We start from the raw sequence: 20,208 nt of genomic DNA on the forward strand, positions 1-20,208 counted from the left end.
ATTAGTGTTTGACCATATGCACTTGATACCTGCTTTATGATATAACTAAGATGTTTCTATGCATTTTATTGAAATACCCTAATTATAAGTTTTTTCCTCACTTTTGACAGGTACATAAATCCACTAGCATTACCTTTCGACAGAAAAGAAACCATTTCTCTCCTCAAGAACACAAGTGGAAACTATAATGCATGAACTTGCAGCACGCACCTTAAAGGTGCTGAGTATGATGATCGCCATTTTGTCATTCATCTTATGTATCGTGCAAGCTGCGTCGGATTCTAACAGTGGCCACACAACTGCCAACAAGTCTGAAAACCACAGCTCTGTTTCTCATACGATCCATGTTGTTCATATCAACTTTGAGGAGATAAAGGAGCCGCTCATCTTTACTGTTGTCGTTCTTCTGGCAGGACTGAGCAAAATAGGTATGCTTCTTTGCAATTAATTGTCTAATATGGCCTTAATCATAGTTTTGATTTAGTCTCTTAACCATTTTGGAGTTTTAAGTTAGACACTCTGGAAGACATTACATTGGAGACATAGCTGTAGTAATATTTACCATAGTTTATACAAGAGTTTGAACCATTAAGTTGTCAGAAATGCTTTGCTGGGTTTTGATGCAAACACACAAATGAATACAATAAAATGTTTTTCTATGTGCACACTAAATACGAAAACTGACTAGATTGGTAAATGGCCCTACTACACTTGCCCTACATCTCCTACTCATATGCTCACACTAAAATCTCTTAATTGAAAGAGACATTGACACACTAATCAGTTATGAGGAGCAAAGTCCAGTGTAACACAATGGAGAGAAAGAGGGCTTCTGATTTCAACGTCTAACACCTTGTGCTCAGCAAAGATGACAAAGAACCTAATGACCACAGCTTACAAGTGCTAGAATATGTTAACAAACTTAGCATCACCAATGCAACATGGAGTTATTTTGTGTCTGCAGTTATCGCTGTTTTAGCAGGGGTCTGATGGAAGACTGATTAAGTGAAGCGGATTGTATTATCAGAGCAAATCTGGATTTTCACAGGAAGACAAAATCCTTGCTTCCTGGCCTTTTGTTTTTGTAGATTAAAAGATTAGACAGAAGGATAAACTATCCACATTCTTTTCGAAGGAATAGCATTTTTTTTTAGAAGGAAGAGCATCTTTTAAAGAAGGAAGAGCATTAGTTAATGGGGCATTTGTCATATTGTGTAGATTGAGAAAGTAGTCATATATCTGGAACATCTAATCAGATAAATTTTAGCTGCTTTTTGCAAACATGACATTATATATAGATAAGTCTATGAACAGTAGAGGCAATTACCAGGATTATGTATTTTAAGCTAAGCTTATAAGAAAAATATGCTTAGTGGACATATAGTTCTTATCACTCATGAGTTTCTATATTTATTTTCTCATTTCAGTTTTGGTTACCCCTAACATCAAAATGTTGAAATCAAGTGAAATTTCATTTTAGATCAAAGAAAAACAGTGATAAGAGTTAACTAATCTTGTCTTTTAATCCTATATATAAAGCCCAGTCTCCACTTCTTCTACACTGATTACAATCAAATGGTAAATTCTGGAGTTACTGTAGGTCAATCATCTGTGACATTTAAACTCAGTATATTATCATCAATAAATCCTACTTATTTGTAAATCTGATAGGTTCACTTTCACTGTGCAGAAGTTTGACCGTTGCCTGTCTCATGACCAAAAAGGTGCCAGTTATTTTAAATACCTTGTATATATGTAATTTCTTTATTTCATATGTGTATATCTGCATATTCACATATTTACAATTTTTATTATCTCAACTCTTGTCTAGTCTGCATGCAAGTATTGGGGTTTTAATTGTCTTCATTGCTTTGAAACCATTACAGGATTACATAAACTGATGTATAATGTTTTGTCCAGGGTTCCATCATGCCAATTTTCTGTCATCTAAAATACCTGAGTCCTGGTGAGAAAAGCAATTTTTGTTTCCCTACTTGGTTTATACCAAACATTTATAAAACATTATCAATTGCCTTTTTTTATGTATTTATAAAAATTTATGAAACCCAATTGACACTCATTTGTACTTTTAAAACCAGCTTGAGATTTTGTGTCAGAAGAAAATCGCTTTATGAACAAGTAATAACAAATGGCAAAATTATCAACAAGCAGTAGTGTGAGCAGTAGAATATATGTGACTGGTCAGGCTTATAGAATTGACTCTGAACACTAGATTATTTTAGAAGTGATGGTTTTTGAAATTTTATCTTATTCATAGTAAAACATTAAATGACTAAAATTGTTTTTCTGTAAAGTGTGGTATGTTTTATGTTGAGGAGTATGAATTGCTTGTTTTCTAGGAAAAAATACTTTAAAAAGGCTACCCAGGTGTAAGATTATTTTCAAATAAGTTGAGTTAATTCATTAAAGGATACTTATTCTCAGAGTCTGAGCAAAACTGTCTGCTCCATTCACAAGATACAAGCCTTTGAACATTGCAGCTGTCACCTGGTTTTGGGAAAGAAATCAAGACAATATGACATCACTCGCTGATTGGGAAACGCCTGATTAATATATGATCAAAGCTCTTGCATTGACTGTGGTCTTCCATGACATCAGAAGTAGGAATTCAGATCAACCCAAGTGTGCTTTGCCCCCAAATAAAAGATTAAGCATTCACTTCAAATGTTTGTAACACTAATAAAGCTGCATGCTCTGCTAACTTGCTAGAAACTTTAAGTTTACATTTTTCCCTTTGGGTTGCCTTTTTAAAGCAATTAATGGATGTCTGCTTTATCGTTTCTTTTTCTATAATACATTCATTATATGGGGATAACTTTTCTTGATTGGAAGCATCGCTTGACTGGTGTGTTTTAATTCACTAATTGTTTGAGCATTTCTTAACTGGATTTTTCTGTTTTCCTTGCGAAGTATGCTGATCGTATTAGGAACAGCATTTGGAGCCATCATACAGTAAGTCTGAGATTGTTTCCTTTTGTGAAGGGGTCCAAGTATTGCCACAACAGCATTTCTTAGTGTTTGTTAGTCTGTATTTACAGTAGAAGAGTAAATTAAATTTTAAGTTAAATCACATAGACTTTAGATGATTGGTTAATTATGTGTGTTCATGATTACACACATCTCTGCACAGTTAGTATATGCATATTATTTCATGCACATAAGACTGATAATAAGAGTGAGGAATATGTATCTGGATGCTTTAGAAAAAAAAAAATATCACATTTGTTTAGGAATTCCTAGCTTATTTACATGTCTGTTAAATAAAATCTGTGTACAACAGCACATTTATTTGCTAAAAGCAAATTTCTGCATCAAGTAATTGTCAGTCATATCAATAAACATTTGGATAACGTCATTCTTTAATTAATGTCTTTGATCTTTAACAATTTTAGGACTCTTTTAACTTATTCATTGAACAATTTTCAAAAAACACTTATAAAACTTACTTTGTGATACCTCAGCTTTTCACAAGTTTCAAAGGAACTTCCTGAGCTGTTTAGTCCACATCAGTTTTTTGTTTTCCTGTTGCCACCGTGAGTATTGAATCTGCAATTTTTTTTGCTTGTTGAATGATATTGACCTAAGCTTTACTGTATTAGCTCCTGTTTAATCTCCATTTGTTGCCAGTTAAAACTATTTATTGGTTTGGGAAGAGGGGGAAACAACAGATAAAGAGTAACTCTGACATGCAATTCTGTCATGTGTGACAAGAAGAAATTAATTATTTTGATCTTATTTAATGTTCATAAACTATTATTAACATGCAAAATATTTAGAGTGATTTAAATAAATAACTGCTAAAATCTGAAGACAGTATTTTAATTGCTAAAGATAACATTGAATTTGTTGCTGTATTTACAGGATAATTCTGGAATCTGCATTCAGTCTCTATGACAGAACTTTCTCAGAAAACCTTGGAACTGTTCTGCTGTTTGCAGTTCTTGTAAGATTATAACTTATTCATTATATGCATGCAGATAGAATTACATATATGGATTTGTGAGTTAATACATCATCATCACTCTGCAGATTCAAAGCATGGAATTGTGCCTGCCTTCATTTGTACTTGTATACAAGTTGTAATGGATATGTTTAGCATTTGGCTTATTTTGGCGAGGAGGAACGGGGGTTAGAGTTTATTCAATGAAGATTGCTGCTGACATCAAGTTAAGTTTCTTCCCTGCTTTTAAGGGGTTTCATATCTGAGAGAGACTGAATGCTCTTAACAAGATAGTTCTGGTTAGCTAGTACAAACTGATGTTTTCTTGATTTTGTCCAGGGAACCATCCTTGCCTGCTTTCTTCTTGGTGAGCAAAGGATCAGCACTATTGAGCATGTTCATCATTATAATTCTCACTGCATCTGCCCCTGTTGTCTGTTGCCATCTTCTTTCTCTCCAGTCTGTTTCCTTTGCCATTACCACTTTCTCTTACCTAAGTGTATACATGCCCCTGTGTGTATGAAAAAGAGTGTGTGTGTGTGCGCTCTATAAGACTCCTTTGTATACATTGTTTTCATGCACTTATCATCACATATTTTTTTCTTTTTGCATCTGTCTTTGTTTTGTATTGTCTTCATTTGTCTGTGTTTTAAGGCGGTAAAGGCAAGCATCTCAACTCTAGTGTTCACTTCTAAAGTATATCAGTCTGTTTACATAATATTGTAATACATGTTATCTCCATGTGCTTGTGAAGAGCTGGGTCTGGAGCATAGATGGGAATCTTGCTGATGTTGTTTTGATTTTTTAAAAAACAGGTAGGAGAATGTCAAGATGATTAAGAAGTCATGTTTAAAAAAAAAGTTTTTGCTCTCTGGCACAGGTCTCTCACTGTATGGATTGATGTTATGTGGAGCCATGGGTGACATTGAACATATCAGTCTGGTACAAATCCTTCTCTTCTCATCTCTGATTGTGGCTGTCGACCCTGTGGCTGTGAGTAGTTTGCCCTTAGCTCTTCTTGTTGTCTTGCTGCTAGTGATATGGCTGTCTCTCCCATACTGATTATGCTGTCTCATCTATTGCAAAACCTCTTACTGTTTTATCTGTTAAGGATGAAAACTTCTGATGAAGGACCATCATTATTAACATTATCATCATCTTCTTTTTGTGTGATCATCTTTTCCTGCTTCATGGAAATAGTTAAGAACAAAAACTTCTTTCAGCTTCTAAATATAATTTCTGGTTCCTAGGTCCTAGCTGTGTTCAATGAGATTGGTGTGAATCATGTTCTATACTTTATTGTCTTCGGCGAGTCATTGCTGAATGGTGAGTAGACCTTCTGATATGCTTACCTTATCTCATTACCTTGTTGTCTACTTCAGTTCTCTTATGCTCTTTAGAAAATGTACATATCAGACTTGAAAAAACAATATAACCAATAATTTAAGTACTAATTCTGTAAGATGTTTGTTAAAATTTTAATAGGAACATTTTATTTCAAGATGTTCCTTTTAATTAATTTTTGTTTCATTGTAGTATAAGAGGTTATTTCTCACAACCGCTTATTGCTTTAGATCTTTTAAGCTCACCTAACATTTCTCAACTTGATACAGTCAAGCTATAGAATAGCTCCTTCAATACTGGTGTATAGATGCAGCTGAGTATAGAGCTATGAAGATATTCGCATTCACAGGTGCAAACTGTTAGGGAAGAATTAATAGTTTGATCTTAGTTTCATCAGAAGAAAAAAGAAATTAGTCTCAGTTTTCTTTAAGTCTTCATTTCAAAAAGTTATTTTTATCCCATGTCAGTTTTCATACAATTTTACATTTTTTTTTTATTTCTTTGCAGACGGTGTGACTGTTGTGCTGTACAAGGTTATGCAGGTCTACAATGAGATGGGTACCATTCCAATTGCACAGATTGTCCTTGGCATTGTCAAGTTTGTGGTTGTCTGTGCAGGAGGCCTTCTAATTGGAGTTCTGGCTGGCATCGTAACAGCTGTGCTTACAAAGTACACATATCATGTCAGGGGTAAGAGCAGTATTTTGTTTAACACCATATCACATTTAAAGAAAATGTCGTTATCTGATTTTCATAGCCTGCGATGCATTATTATTTTAACGTTTTTATGCCACGAAACATTTGCCTTCTTCAGCAGTTCTAGGCTGAGCTACCCATGGGGTCATTTGGAAAGTTTTATCCATCTGAGGCATTTTTTCATAGTTATGATATGGTCTGAGAAGAAAAACGTTGATGATAATGATGATGATGATGATAAAGCATAGCGCATTTTTTTCTCAGGGCATCATATTCAAATACCTTTGTTAATAAAGATTTGTATATTTGTCAATTTGTCTTCACTCTTCATTTGACCTGACAACTGGTGATGATTTCAGTCGTTCAGCCTCTTGTCATCTATACCATGGCATACCTGGGATTCCTGATGGCAGAGCTGTTTGAAGTGTCTGGTATAATCAGGTGGGTGGCTTGGCGTACTTGACATTTTCACTTGTGATTAATCTTGACTTGTCTTTTATTATCATGTTTTGTCTTTTTCATAACACTTTTGAAGAAGAATATCTCTGAAATGATCTTCAGATTAAAATGCACGATGAGCAAATGACATAAATGTGTGCATAAAGCAAAATATTAAGGATGACATGCATTATTTTCTTGCTGGTTAAAGTAACTTTGAAGATGCAAGTGTTCAAAGCTTTTATGCTGTATTTGGTGCTGAGAGAAAAAGATCATAACCTGAAGTCTTCATTTCCATATATTTGATTCTCATGGTGCAGTATCTGCATGGTACTAGTGATATTTGCTATTTGCACAATTCAGCATTATTGGGTGTGGGCTGATCCAGTGTCACTACGCTTTCCACAACATAAGTCCTAAATCTCGCATCACTGTCAAATACTTCACTAAGGTGCTAGCGTGAGTAACTTTTCAAATTTTAATAATCTTTTTCTGAATAGGTAATGCGTATCTCATTTGATAAAGCTGCTACAATCAAAGATAGTATAAGAAAAATAATTTAATAATATGCTTTTATTATTATGTAATGACGGTGTATTAAAAGTGATTTATAATTTGCTACTTAATTGTATTATGTAAAGTCTCTTTTTGGACCAAATTAGAATCCATGGGCACAGGTGCTAGTTTGTTCATGTTTTAGTATTTTTTTCATTAAGTGAGGGGTGAAGATTTAAGTTTTCATTTGATTAGCTGAAACTTATTTATCTAATTTATTTAACCTTCGTGGATTCTTAATGTACTTTTCAGCGTAAAGCACTTGCAGAAACACATCAGTAGAGGTCTGGGTTAAATTGTGTCTACTTTTTGCAGCATCTTGTGTAATGAATGCATGTTATAAATTTGAATGCCCTGGTATGCAGACCAATATTTTGTAAATTTGAATCAAAACTTATGAAGGGTAACATTTTCCATTCTTTCTATCTTCAAAGTTCTTCTGTAAGGGGAGAATGGGAATTGTTCACCTTTGAAAAACAGCTCGTACATAAAAGGGAGACAGCTCAGTTCCAGTCTCAAAAATATTTACATTTGAAGCATGAAATATATGTAAACAGATTTTTTTTTAAATGCTGGAATGCAAGTAACACTTTGTGGTCATATGAAATCAAATATACAGACAGTCTGTAAATTTTTGTTTTAAAAGTAGATGTACCCTATAGATAGTTGCATCTACAGCTGAGTAAAGTTAATGCTAGAGTCCCTCTTATCTTTTTTACAGGTCAGCCTCGGAGATCATCATTTTTCTGTTTCTCGGCCTAGTTATGGTTCATGATGACCATGAATGGCACACTGGCTTTGTGCTGTGGACGCTATTGCTGTGTCTGGTCTACAGGTTCATCAGTCAGTGTTTATTCTTTGTTGACAGACCATGTCATTGTCGTTCTCCTACCCTTGTTCTTTTTCTCATTCATACTGTATCATTGTTATTATTATTGTTATTATGCTCGGATTCTACTCCTATAATCCATCATGTTGTAACTGAAATGCTTTTATCCCACATTTTAATTATTATTCATACCTGTATACTATAATGTTCTTGGATGTGTTTTTTTCCAGTTGTGTTTGCCATGGCTTCGCTTATTAATCGTTTTGACAGAATGAGAGTTCGTCGCATCACAACTGATGAAATGTTTATGATTGTGAGTTTTACTTCATATATCTTTATTCATTATTGCTAGCATTGTTGTTGTCCATTTGAAATTCACTTCTCTGCTTGTATCAGCATACAAAACTGTTTCTGCATACCTCAGGAAAATATTAGTTTTTGTTTTTAAAGTCAAATTACTATGGATCTTCTGTTAGTCAAAAGTAAAAGAGAAAGGGACAGAACTTGATTTTCATGATGGGCTGTATGTTTCTGCATATTGTATGCCTGTGTCTAAAGGCTTATGGTGGACTAAGAGGAGCTGTGGCATTTTCTCTGGCTGCCTTGCTTGATGACAAAAGTCTGCCCATGAAACAGATGTTTGTCACCACCACCCTGTCAACCATCATCTTCACAGTATTTGTACAGGTAATAATACATATTGTGATGCTCATTTTTATGTGTTGATCTTGTACATTGCAATAGTATGACTTTATTCCTCATCTAGGGTGACTATAGTGGCTTACTAGTAAGTATACACCTGAGCTAGGGTGACTGCCATGGCTTACTAACAAGTATACAGCTAAATGCTCCAAAAAAAAAAACCATTAGAAATTTACAGTAAAAGCAGCAATATGGTGACATTAGGTAAACTACACTGGTTAACATTAGGAAGAAAAGTCCTATTATTTACATTAAATTATAAAATTGTTGGCGTTTGTCAAGCCGAGAGGCTCCCCAAATGTCATTGTTTGTAAAACACTGATTGTTAGAATCATTTGTCTGCAGTCCATAGAATAAGAATTGTGACTGTCATAGCTCAGATATGAGTGAGGGTAGCCAGAGTTAATGTAGGAGACCAGCTGTATGTGGTTAATTGCATCTTGATAGCTTACAAGAGTTATCTTGTTGTCTCACAAGTTTCCTGCTTTTGAAAGGGATATAATATGACTAGTCACTACATTCATTCTCTGCATTCCCAGACTCTTTGGCACAGAGCATTGAAAGCTTTTGTTGTTTCATCCCCACCCTATTTGAACAGCTCAACTGGGATGTCTGTGCCTGGTGACTTTCATTCCTTCAGACAGCATGCTGCTCTGTCAACCTCTTTCCAATAGGACTGGTAGGTCTGCAGGTTTGCCGGTTCTAGTTTGATTGTTTTGAAGGATGCTAGCATCTTTCTTCAGCTGGAAGTTGTAAAGGTTTTTGCAATATTCAGTCCATCAGTTGAGTACAGCAGTGCTTTCTGTGAGAATGTGGCTTCTGCTATCTTTAATGACTTAAGTCATGTGTTGACCTGTCTTGGTGAGGGCCTTGTAGTATTTGGTAAACCTTTTTGCTGTCATCCCCATGCCATTTTTTCCTCTATTTCATGGTATTGGCCCTCAATCCAGTTCTCCCTTTCTTCTCTTTCCTGATGTCGTACAATTCACCTTAGTAATTGGAAGCTTTGGGTTTTCTTTTCCCTTCTCTCATCAAGGCAGAGCTGGTACTTGGGGGTGCAAGCTGGGGGGACTGCCCAAGGCCCTGCACCGTCAGGATGAGACAGTCCGTAATTTTTTATTGTCCTGTTACATATGTTGTGCTGGCTTTTATTTTCTCAGTAGTGCATGCAGTCTTCTGAACCCTAGAAGTAGTATGTTTGGTAAAGAGATTTCTGTGTAGCTCAACATGCTAAAAAGCTGGATATTGCCAGAACATTTTTGAATGCCATTTATGCATGAAGCTGCCAGAGACATCAGCATGTTTGATGACCAGAATTTTCTTGGTGTTGGTTGGTGTTGGAGTCCTGAATCTGTTTATTATAAATGCAGGTGGCATTACAAAACATTGCAAATAATATATAAGCTAGAACTGCAGATGAAAGACAGTAAAAATAATGTAATTTATTCAGGTTCTTAAAATCTATTTCTTTAAAATAATTTGTGATATTTTCTTTTATCTAATTTTCTACAGCAGTCTGCGAGTACTACAGTGTCTGCTTCATCTGCTGTTAACTAGTTGTTTTAAGAGATGCAGGAAACAACTCAATTTAACAATATTCAGATAACTGAGCATCTGCTTACATCTTGGAAGCACAAACAATGCTTTGCTGCCTCTGTAACATGAGATTTTTCATAAACTTAGCATCCTTGTCCTGTGGTCTGAGAAACTTGTACTGTTTGTGAATTACCATTATTATTTATAAATTTGATTTAACAGGTTATATTTTACTTGTTATTGACAGTTACCAAACTTCTCATTATTTCAGGGGATTACCATCAAACCCTTGGTTACGCTGCTGGCCATTAAATTGGAACCAGAGAAAAATCAGAGCATGTACTGCGAGCTGAATGGTCATGTGAGTTTTGAGTCATTTTCCTTTTTCTCACCTAAACACTCACAGGAGTAGTGAGTCATCTGCTTCACTCATCTAACACCTACTTGACTATTTAGTCATATACCTTTACCTTTTTCTTTTTTACATGATGTTTAGGACTCTAGTTAATCTCTCTTAGAGGTGAAAGGGTTGTATATGTGGATGAATTGTTTTGTTAATAGGCTGTGATCTTTGTCTTTCAGGTTACTGACCATCTCATGGCAGGTATTGAGGTGGTTGTAGGAATGCATGGACGAAACCATTTAAGGGTATGTGATAAAAAATAATAAGAATATTAAGAATATAAAGAATACCAATAGAAATCATGTGTACAGTGCATTTCCCACACATAGGGGTGATGAGACATGCCATGCCACTTGGATGCATACATGTTTGGCCATCTGCTTATGTGATCTGTATGCATGTTTAGTAATGCCCATTTGTATGTGTAACTGCATAAAGAGAGACATTGCTTATAGACTACTGTAATACATTGATTCTTACCCTCGACTTATTTATAAAAATGAATTTCAATGCTTTATTGATTCAATGCTGTACATGGATAGGGTAGGATTGATTTATTATATAAATCCGTTCGCAACTTGGGTCTGCCTGTAGTATGGTATTTTTTGCTTCCTTTGACCGTGTACGCGCTTGTTGCAACAGGAGGAATTAGACCGTCTAGATGTGGACTACATGCAAAAATGGCTGGTGCTCACCCCGGTCAACTCAGACACTCAGCTTCATGACTTCTATGAAAAAATTGTGATGAAGTGAGTCCCAGGTTTTAATTACAATCTCCAACTCTTTGTATTGTATATCTAATAATTACAGGCCAGCATCATAATGTGATTGTTTTGCTGCAGATTATTTGCATGCGTGTCTGTGCACATTATAGCATATTTCTGAGCTTGTAGTGAATGTGATGGGAGGATGCATACATGCTCATTCAGAAGGCCTGTTCTTACCTTACAGGGAACACTACAAGCACTTGAAGTTGTGCAAAGCTGCTTCTATGATTGGTGAATCAAACCTGTAAGTTCTTTTGTTTCACACCAACATAGTTGAAATATCAATAAGACTTTTTCCTGTACAAACACAGTCATTGAAATTTCACTTTTTATTTTCTTATATTCTCTTTACTTTAATTTTTTAATTTTCTCTATTACCTTTGTTTACTCCTTGTGCTGAGGTAAAGATGCAAGGTGTATATAACTATTATTCTCCTGGGTTATTTTGCTTCTGCTCAGAAACCCAGTCAACCCATGGTAAGTTATATGTTCCAGTGTAAAGCAACTGCTTTCATGATTCATGCAACAAGGTTTTTACTTTCATTTCAGTGCTTTATCTGTAGTGACATTCGTCCTTCAGAATGTTTAACCCATCGATCACTTGCTGTCTTTTGTGCATTTGAACCTGTTTAACGTCCTTTTAGGTACACTATCTGTTGAACTGGCTTGTCCAGCTATGGAATGATTTTACAGGTCTCATAATGCGTATTCCTTTTAATCAATCGTGAATCTGGAAAAACTTTGGTGCCATGCTGTGTACGAGTCCCTCATGGACTCTTTATTCCAACCTCAACTATATTCTGTGATATGTAGATCCAAAGATCGTACATGGATAAGGAAACCATGACTTATATTTCTTACTCAGAATATAAGCAGTGGTTATAAACGTAGTTTGCCAATGTAAGCTTTAGAACTCTGTTGCTTGATCATGAAGGCATGTCGCAAAACATTTTAGGCTATTGTGGCATTTTTAAGATGCCCAGAGAATTCACTTACAAGTTCTGTGTGTAGCACTGGTGAGTGTGATGTCTCAATTGCTGGTGCACCTGCAGTCTTGATAGTAGTCAGCACCTCCACAGAACGTTAATATGAAGTGGGCAGTTATACATGAGGCATGTTTACCCAGCTACCCATAGAGAGTGGTTTTCATTCATTTATCCCTTGGCTAGTACTAGCCGATCACCAGTTAACTGACTTGGTATCAGCATTATGTATGGATTCATGGTAGGCTGTCCTAACCTTCTTTTGACCAAATAACTTATGCACAATGCTGCATTTTTTTTATTTTTATTTTTTTTTGGGGGGGGGGAATTCCCGCTATATAGTTTGGTTAGATAACTTCACCTGCTCAATAGTTCATGGCTCAGGAGTTTAGCTGCGTGAACTGGTATTGCAAAATATCCATAGCCTACTTAACCAGACCAGATATACAGTCAAATTGAGCCAAAGATTTCAACTGATATGAACAAAAGCTTGCCAGACTGGCATCATTCTTACAGGTGTAAAGTACCAGCTAGGATAGATGTCTGTAATTTCAGTGGATCTTACGAGATTCACAAACAAGTTCCTGGAGACCTGTAAGGTGATAAAAACAAATTTCAGATGAATTACAGGCCCAATCTCCCACCAGAAGTATATTTTAAAAAAAGAAAACACACACACACACTCACAATAACCACTGATACTAAAACTTGAAGGCTTAAAAAAAGATTCGTAGATTTAATGACCACTGGTATTGAAATTCAAAGGTGTGAAATGCAATGATAGATAAGCAAGTACATATAAAAATAATTTACCAAAATTCTTGGAAACTTTTACAGACATCAATAAATATGTGACCTTAATCATTGTTATGGTACACATTTGACCATGGATCTTAACGTCTAAGCCATCTACAGACTATCTTTGGCAAGCATGCAGTAATTAATTTTCATTTTTAAACAGTTCCCATAAACTCTGTAAACAGTTTGTCTGTGAAATGACAACCTGAACACTGGCTATAGTTAGTTTCAAAAACATCCATTGTTGTTATTGTTGGTCTTTATTAACCAGGTGTGATGGCTGTGTTATTGATATTTCAATTACAGCATTTACTAACATCTATTGTCAAGACATGGCAAAAACAATAGAAGAAGAACAATAAATGAAACACAGTTAAATAAGCAAGCTTAAGATTGCTCTACAGTTCTATAATTTCAGTAATTAAAAGCCAAAGCTGCATGCCAGCAGAGATTTTTTTTAGTAACTAGTAAATGCATAGGTGACACCTATTAATAGATTTCTGGACAAGAAATGGACTGGCTGTTATTGTTAGATCAGGGTGGTAGTTCCTACTTAAATGGACTTCCTGTGCTGTTATTTCAGCCAGAAATGGTTCACACCGTTGCCATGATAGAATGCATCCAGTCAAGACTGAAGATGAGAAATTTTGAGGAAGAATGAGTTATATTCCAGTTCTCTTTCATTTGAACATTGAGTAAACTGTAAAGTCAGCTTTAGGAGAAAAAGTAAGACGGACTTTAAAAGGTTGTTCTGCTCATAGAAATAGTGTTTTGGTGTGCAGATGTTAGAAGGTGGACGTGGGGATGGTAAGGTCCTGACAGTCTTATATATGACTGCTGGCATGTTGATAATGTTTTTAAATCCTAGTTAGTGCAGTCAGGGGCCATCAGACACTTCTGTATTATTTGTACTCGGCAAATATATTTAACATTCATTTTAACCAAGAGGAATTCTGTTTTGTTAATGGTGCATGTACATTGCTTTTTGTTCTCAGAGTTTTCATTGGGCTTTGTATTTCACAGTTCACTGCTCTTAATGTTATTTCATGTTAAACTGTTTTATTGGTTAACTGCAATGTTTTTGGTTGTTTTTTTTTGAGGGGGGGTGGTGTTAAAATTTCATACTTAAATGAGTGCTTCTGGTGGTGAGAAAAGAGCATCATTTTCTAGGCGACCACAGTGTAGAAACCAAGCTGACTACCGATTGGTTTATATGGGAAGGCTGACAGTTTTTCACAGGTGGCGCATGAATTTGGGAAGTGCCACAAGAAGCTCTTATTATTTTATGTTTCATTAGTAAAGAGACATAAAGCAGTCTCATGATGACAATTTTTAAGCTTCATTTATAAGTTACACTGCACTACATACAATACATTAATAATTCTTTCCTTATTATGTTTGTAAGGACACGCGACATTATTTTTTGTAATTTCAAGCATTTAAAACTTATTTTGAGCTTCTAATACATTCAAAACAAGGCTCTGTTTTTATAGTGTATAAAAATCCTTTGCAAGTCAGTAAGAAAACAGATGCGGAAAACTTGGAAAACATATAGCACAAAATTTAACAAGACAGCACAGATTTTTGAAAATGGAGGACAGAAGTAACAAAAGGAGATGGTCTTGTGCAAGTCTACAGCTGTATGACCATGTTTTTCCATTTCTGCAGCCCTCGTGTTGACACAGAGTATTATCTGAAAGGACTGACTGAAAAGGAGGTGGAAGAGGAAGGTGAAGAGGTGACACTCAGAAAACACGGAGAGATTGGTACGCATCGCTACTTTTCTGTTAGGAGTAGAAGGCTTTTCTTTTTTATTCTAATCACTGTAGAATGCATATCTGTTGTGTTTTGTACACCAAAGTCATTCTGGCTGTGTGCAAGAAAATATAAGATACAAAACAAGACAGAAATATCACCTCTTCCCTACCACCCTTGCCAAGCCCCACTGTGTTATTTTAAATTGTTTTGTAAGTGAATTTTGTCAATGGAATAACTAGTTGTTTCTTACAGGCGATTCAACAGTTTAATGAGTTTCTTGTTTTCAACCAGTGCCACCAGTGAGTATAAGGCAGTTTTCACGAGGTCCTCCACCTTCAGACATCAACAACGCACACAAACTACGTGCTTTGCTGCAATCACAACGCTTCAGTCGGATGGTGAGATAAATTTTTAAACCTTTTTACTTCCATAGTCTGATGATTCATAATTCAGATAAAAACACATTTTTGTTAAGATCATTAGGAGGCTAGACAGTTTGGACAACAATGCTAAACCATCGAAAACATGGTGAGTTTGGTATGATATAGTGCTTTGTGCTGACAACCCAGGACACATCATATAGGTACTGGTGAATAAGAGTCGATAAAGTGAGATGCCTAAAAATGAAAGGCTGCGTAGACTCTGTAACACTTAAGGATATAAGGGATGAATTTCATTATCTATTCAACTGTAAAAAATTTTCTAACCAACATACAAATAATTTACCACCTTAATATATACTATCCTAATACCTATAAATTCCATTCTTTACTAATTTCACGAAATAAAAAGACCCTCAATAGATTAGCTCAATTTGTTTTTGCTGAGGATGGTGACCTGGGAGAATTAACAGAATGTGTATATGTGTGTGAGAGATTATATAAATATATATAAGCAGATATGAATTAGTATGGGTAGGCATATTTGATTTAGGTAAGAATGAGCGAGAGGGGCAGTAAAGAATCTTGAATCACAAAAAAATCTCAAATTCCTTCCCCATCTGACCTAGTCTCCTCTTTTTTTTCTCTCTCTACTCAGTGCTCTGCAGATCCTTTACTAATCCTGTCAACTCACAAATACACACCTAGCACCATAGAGGTGATGTGCAGTGAAGGATTTATCTTTATTTCTTGTCCAGTTGCTGCATAATAACTACGATCGAAACCTCACCACTGACAACATTTACAACCTAAGCCATGAACTGAAGAAGAAGACTCTTAAAAACCAACAGCTGGGTCGCATTCTGTCACAAATCAGATCACGTCCCGCTTCTTGGACTGAAGACCAGGCCCAGATGTGCACAGATCGAGGTTCAGAAAAGTCAGACCTGGAGAAGAATCGTCCATCTAAAAAGAGACAGAGCGCTGACCATAGACCTGGGTACCACCTCCAGAATGGCCACTTACAGGTCTGTTTTGAAGAGTTATAATGGTGTATATATGTTGTGTACATCTGCACAGACATGATAGTTGGAATGTATCCGTGCTTAGTTCATCAAAGAGCATATATGTACATGTTTATGTGTGCACTTGCATCAATATTTCCTCTTATTATTTTCATTCAGAAAATTAATTAAATATATGGGAGCTTTTTTGCACAGAAAAATGAAACAGTACTATAGTATCTTCAGTTTTTGCATTCTTTGATATCACTAATAAATTTAAATATTTTACAGTCCTGCACACTCTGACAACACACCTACTACTCCACCTCTAGACTGTGTCTTTGAGGAAGACGAGGTGAATAAAGAAGATAAAAGTGATAATGCAGCAACTCCTTTAATGCAGGCTTCTCTAGGGCGAGGAAGAGGGAGCAGAAATCGTCTGCAGAGGCAAGACGACATCAAAATGGATGACCTGGCAAGCTTACAGTCAGGAAAATCTGTAGACTGAAGCTTCGCCTTAAGACTTCCACAGTTTTATATTTATATACTTTTACATAGCAGCCACGCTTTTTGAAAAAAATTTTAACAGAAAATGGCGTATGCTTATTTTTGTAGTAGTTTTGATCTTAAGTGGCTTTCTGCATTCTGCAGCGGTAGATGTATTTCTAAACCAGACAGTTTTAGGTCAATTTTGGTGTTTTCTTTAGGTTGTTTTTTTCTTTTTTGACTGCTTATTGACCCATAAGTCATTTGACTTTTTTCAAGAAAGAAGTTAATCAAAAGTTCACAACACATGTTTTCAACAAACTAATGAGAAAACTATGTTCTGTTCACTTGTTCATTTCTTGGATTAACCTTTAAAGCTAAGAGTAATTTTTGGAAACAGTCTAGTCACTTGTTGATCTTACCCACAAGTATGGGCTTGCTGTGAAGCTTCCAGCTGTACATGTATTTGACAGAAACCTAAACCCACAGCAGTTTAACTGGCTAAAAATATAAGACTTTTCTGTGATTTAAACTGTGATTGCTACCCAGACATGACCATGTGTGTTCAGAGAGTTCAACACATGTTTTGTGGCATATCTTACATTACAGATTGCTATAACTCTGATTGGTCTGGGGAACACGGCAGTGTAACAAATCTGTCGCCAGTACTTCAACATGTTTAACTACATTCTTCTCATTTCAGGAAAACTACCAGCACTTTATTCTGGGTCAAATGCTTTTGCATGATGCAGGATCCTTGCTTGCTGTTTTATCTTAATTTTTATTGGCTTTTTTTATTTTTAATGAAACACTGAACTCACATGCGCTGAGAATATAGATGCCTTCAAACATCTGCTTACTTGATCTGATTGTTTCCCCTTTTCCCACGTGCTTATGGTATTGCCTGTGTTTACCTTCAATATCTGTTACACTGACTCACCAGAGTGACTACCTCTAAAAGTCAAGGAATTCGTCAGCTTTGTAAGCAAGTTAAAAATACCCTCAAACAATATAACTGTCACTTAAATTGAAAATATCAATTTTAAAGAACATTTATAATTCTTACCTTTATCATGCCCTCACCCTCTTGTATGCAGTTCCATGCTAAACGAGTCAAGTGCAACAGAGAAAAATTGATCCCATGAAGTAGAGTTGTACACAGTGACTGCTCCTTTTATCAGAACACTTCCATACTGATCCAGTATAGGAACTGATAAACATTGTTGAGGCAATCCACAAGAGAGGAAGAAAGAGAATTAAGAAGAAAGCTGCAGAGGCTCTCATGGCGCCAGATATAGCGGCACTAAATGCTCCTGCTTGCTCACCATTTTCAATATTTCTCAGAAAATAATCAAAATCTCTCTTTTAAAGTGCTTAATTAATAATAATAATTTGGTGCAGCTATCAGACCAGGTATAATGATTGATTTTGATTGGTGTTTGTGCCTTCATCACAGGCATCTACATAGCACCTTGACAATTGTTGTGTTTTGACATCATACTTGTTGGGGTTTTGTTTACATTATCTCAAAACATCCTGCAAAAATTTATTCTTTTTGCTGACTTACACCCCAGTCACAGCCAAGCACTGTTTCCATGACTTTGGCATATGGGGAACAGATAATTTTTTTTCTATTGATTTCTTCTTGTGTATTAGCTATTTTGCCTGCATACTTATGCTTCATATCAACATTAAACATTTTTTAATCTAATGCATTATAGAACAGTGTTTATATTTTCTCAGCAGTTTTTATTCATCGGCATTCAATGCAAAGTTGGGTCATGATCTTGAGATGTGTATGTCATATACAAATATTTATTGTTTTGCAATGCATGGCTTTGTGTGTTGTTCATTAGGTCTATGGTATTTAGCTCACACCTCATTTATGAGGCATAACATGCTATTCAAGTCTAGCAAAAAGTGAAACTTTTAAGCCAGAGGCAAGCAGATTTTACAAACAGTGTTTTGTGGAATTTGTTTCTGTTTTTTTATTTTTTTGTGAAACAGCCCACTTTCTTTACTAAGAGTAATTTTACAACAAACATTGCCATGAATACATGAGGGTAAAACAATGCATTGCCACCTTCTCAGAAGTGTTTGCTCAAATTCAAGCTAATATTTGACATGAGTAATTTTTTATTTATCTTTTGTTGCAACAGTCCACTTCATTCAATAATCCTTACAAGTTTTAAACAACAAATTTATTGTATTGCATTGAACTTTTGAAGAGTGTATGCTGTGACCCTTTCACAGACATTGTACAGGTTGACTGCTCAAATGAATTCAGCTTACCTTAGCAATATCTTTATTTAGGGCATATTTTGTGGAATATATATGTGCATACTTGGAGTGCTTCTGCCTGCACCATAACATTGTGTAGCATAATGTGTGTTCAATTTCATCTTGCTTTTAGTGCATGTAAAACATTTTATTACAGTTTTCTATATTGTAATCATGTAGCAATAGTCAAATGAGCATGGCATTAATAAGGGGTATAACTCAACATGCAACATTCTACCATTGTGTCTTAGGGGTGTATAGCATCAAGTGCTGTTCACCACCCTGAAGCAGGATAACGGTATCCTTCCTTTACCAAGCAATATGAGTGAAGTGACTGTCACTTATTGTCATGACAATATCCTTATTTTTCAAGTCACTTCTGAACTCAGCACCTTAGACAGCTAAGTTTACAAACTACTTGTAAATTCAAAACTACCATCTTTGTAGGTTTTGGGAAACTGGAAGCAATTGGTAACTGGGCATTGCATGTGTTCTGTCTCAATCTGCAGTATTCATGAAAACATTTTGCATGAAGAGCTACCCATATGCTTAGCATACATGTGTGTATGTGTGTTTGGTATGTTTTGGAGTTGACAGTCTTTGGGTATCATCTTCACATTCTTTACAAACACAATCCTTGTGTTGAGTTAAATCTGCCTTAAAAACTAAGTAAACATGAACTCCCCTGTCGGTGAATGGAGAACCTAATGATTGTAGACCATGTTTACTTTTTTCAGAGGGTTGTTTGAACTTGGGCTTTAAGGAGTTTGGTAGATAGGGTAATATGCCATCAAATTTTACGGATCTCAGGTGAGGTGCAGTGGTGAAATCATATGGCATAATAGTACTTCTTTGTAAAGCTTTTGCACTGAGTTCAATATTTGATGATACAATGACTGTTGTATTTCTGTTACCTTCTGCTTTTGATAAATCATTTAATAGTGACTATAAGATTTCTGGCAATATTAAGTGTGTGAGGTTTTTATTTTGGTGATAATATTTTTTTTGCTGTATCATGTGATCTGTAAATGTTGGCAGTAACATTTCTGATTGTCTTTCATATTCTTATCACTTTCAGGTTATCAATATTGTTAATTTTTATGAGTATTCTTCAAGTTTTATATAGAAAAATTATATTGTATAACAAATGCCATGTCTGTTTTTTCTACATAGCTACAAAGTGGATATGTTAATAAATGTAAACAAAATGTTCATATCTACTCGAGTTTTGTTTGTTCAAGGGACCTCTGGCAGCCCTGGCCGCTAAACTCACTGACCTGAGGCAATA

General features: G+C 35.5%; 1 protein-coding gene across 4 annotated transcripts in view; it reads left to right on the forward strand.

Annotated features, from left to right (window-relative positions):
- The window catches only part of LOC112555699 (sodium/hydrogen exchanger 1-like), a 26,787-nt gene extending 6,649 nt beyond the window's left edge, over window positions 1–20,138 (forward strand). For 3 of the 4 annotated variants that reach the window (XM_025224190.1, XM_025224192.1, XM_025224191.1), the window contains exons 2-24: window positions 111–428; window positions 1,921–1,966; window positions 2,932–2,973; window positions 3,483–3,554; window positions 3,883–3,964; window positions 4,301–4,328; window positions 4,842–4,954; window positions 5,212–5,287; window positions 5,813–5,995; window positions 6,361–6,442; window positions 6,803–6,898; window positions 7,716–7,837; window positions 8,054–8,136; window positions 8,382–8,510; window positions 10,333–10,422; window positions 10,644–10,709; window positions 11,107–11,213; window positions 11,416–11,475; window positions 11,691–11,708; window positions 14,681–14,778; window positions 15,062–15,168; window positions 15,909–16,178; window positions 16,446–20,138. In XM_025224190.1, coding sequence (XP_025079975.1) covers window positions 188–428; window positions 1,921–1,966; window positions 2,932–2,973; window positions 3,483–3,554; window positions 3,883–3,964; window positions 4,301–4,328; window positions 4,842–4,954; window positions 5,212–5,287; window positions 5,813–5,995; window positions 6,361–6,442; window positions 6,803–6,898; window positions 7,716–7,837; window positions 8,054–8,136; window positions 8,382–8,510; window positions 10,333–10,422; window positions 10,644–10,709; window positions 11,107–11,213; window positions 11,416–11,475; window positions 11,691–11,708; window positions 14,681–14,778; window positions 15,062–15,168; window positions 15,909–16,178; window positions 16,446–16,460 — 2,226 coding nt within the window. In that variant the 5' untranslated portion in view covers window positions 111–187 and the 3' untranslated portion in view covers window positions 16,461–20,138. The remainder of the gene's footprint in view (window positions 1–110; window positions 429–1,920; window positions 1,967–2,931; window positions 2,974–3,482; window positions 3,555–3,882; window positions 3,965–4,300; window positions 4,329–4,841; window positions 4,955–5,211; window positions 5,288–5,812; window positions 5,996–6,360; window positions 6,443–6,802; window positions 6,899–7,715; window positions 7,838–8,053; window positions 8,137–8,381; window positions 8,511–10,332; window positions 10,423–10,643; window positions 10,710–11,106; window positions 11,214–11,415; window positions 11,476–11,690; window positions 11,709–14,680; window positions 14,779–15,061; window positions 15,169–15,908; window positions 16,179–16,445) is intronic. The other variant, XM_025224193.1, reaches the window with a different exon arrangement.
- Window positions 20,139–20,208: the final 70 nt, after the last annotated feature.

Source organism: Pomacea canaliculata, linkage group LG14 (genome assembly GCF_003073045.1).
Source record: "Pomacea canaliculata isolate SZHN2017 linkage group LG14, ASM307304v1, whole genome shotgun sequence".
Classification (NCBI taxonomy): domain Eukaryota; kingdom Metazoa; phylum Mollusca; class Gastropoda; order Architaenioglossa; family Ampullariidae; genus Pomacea; species Pomacea canaliculata.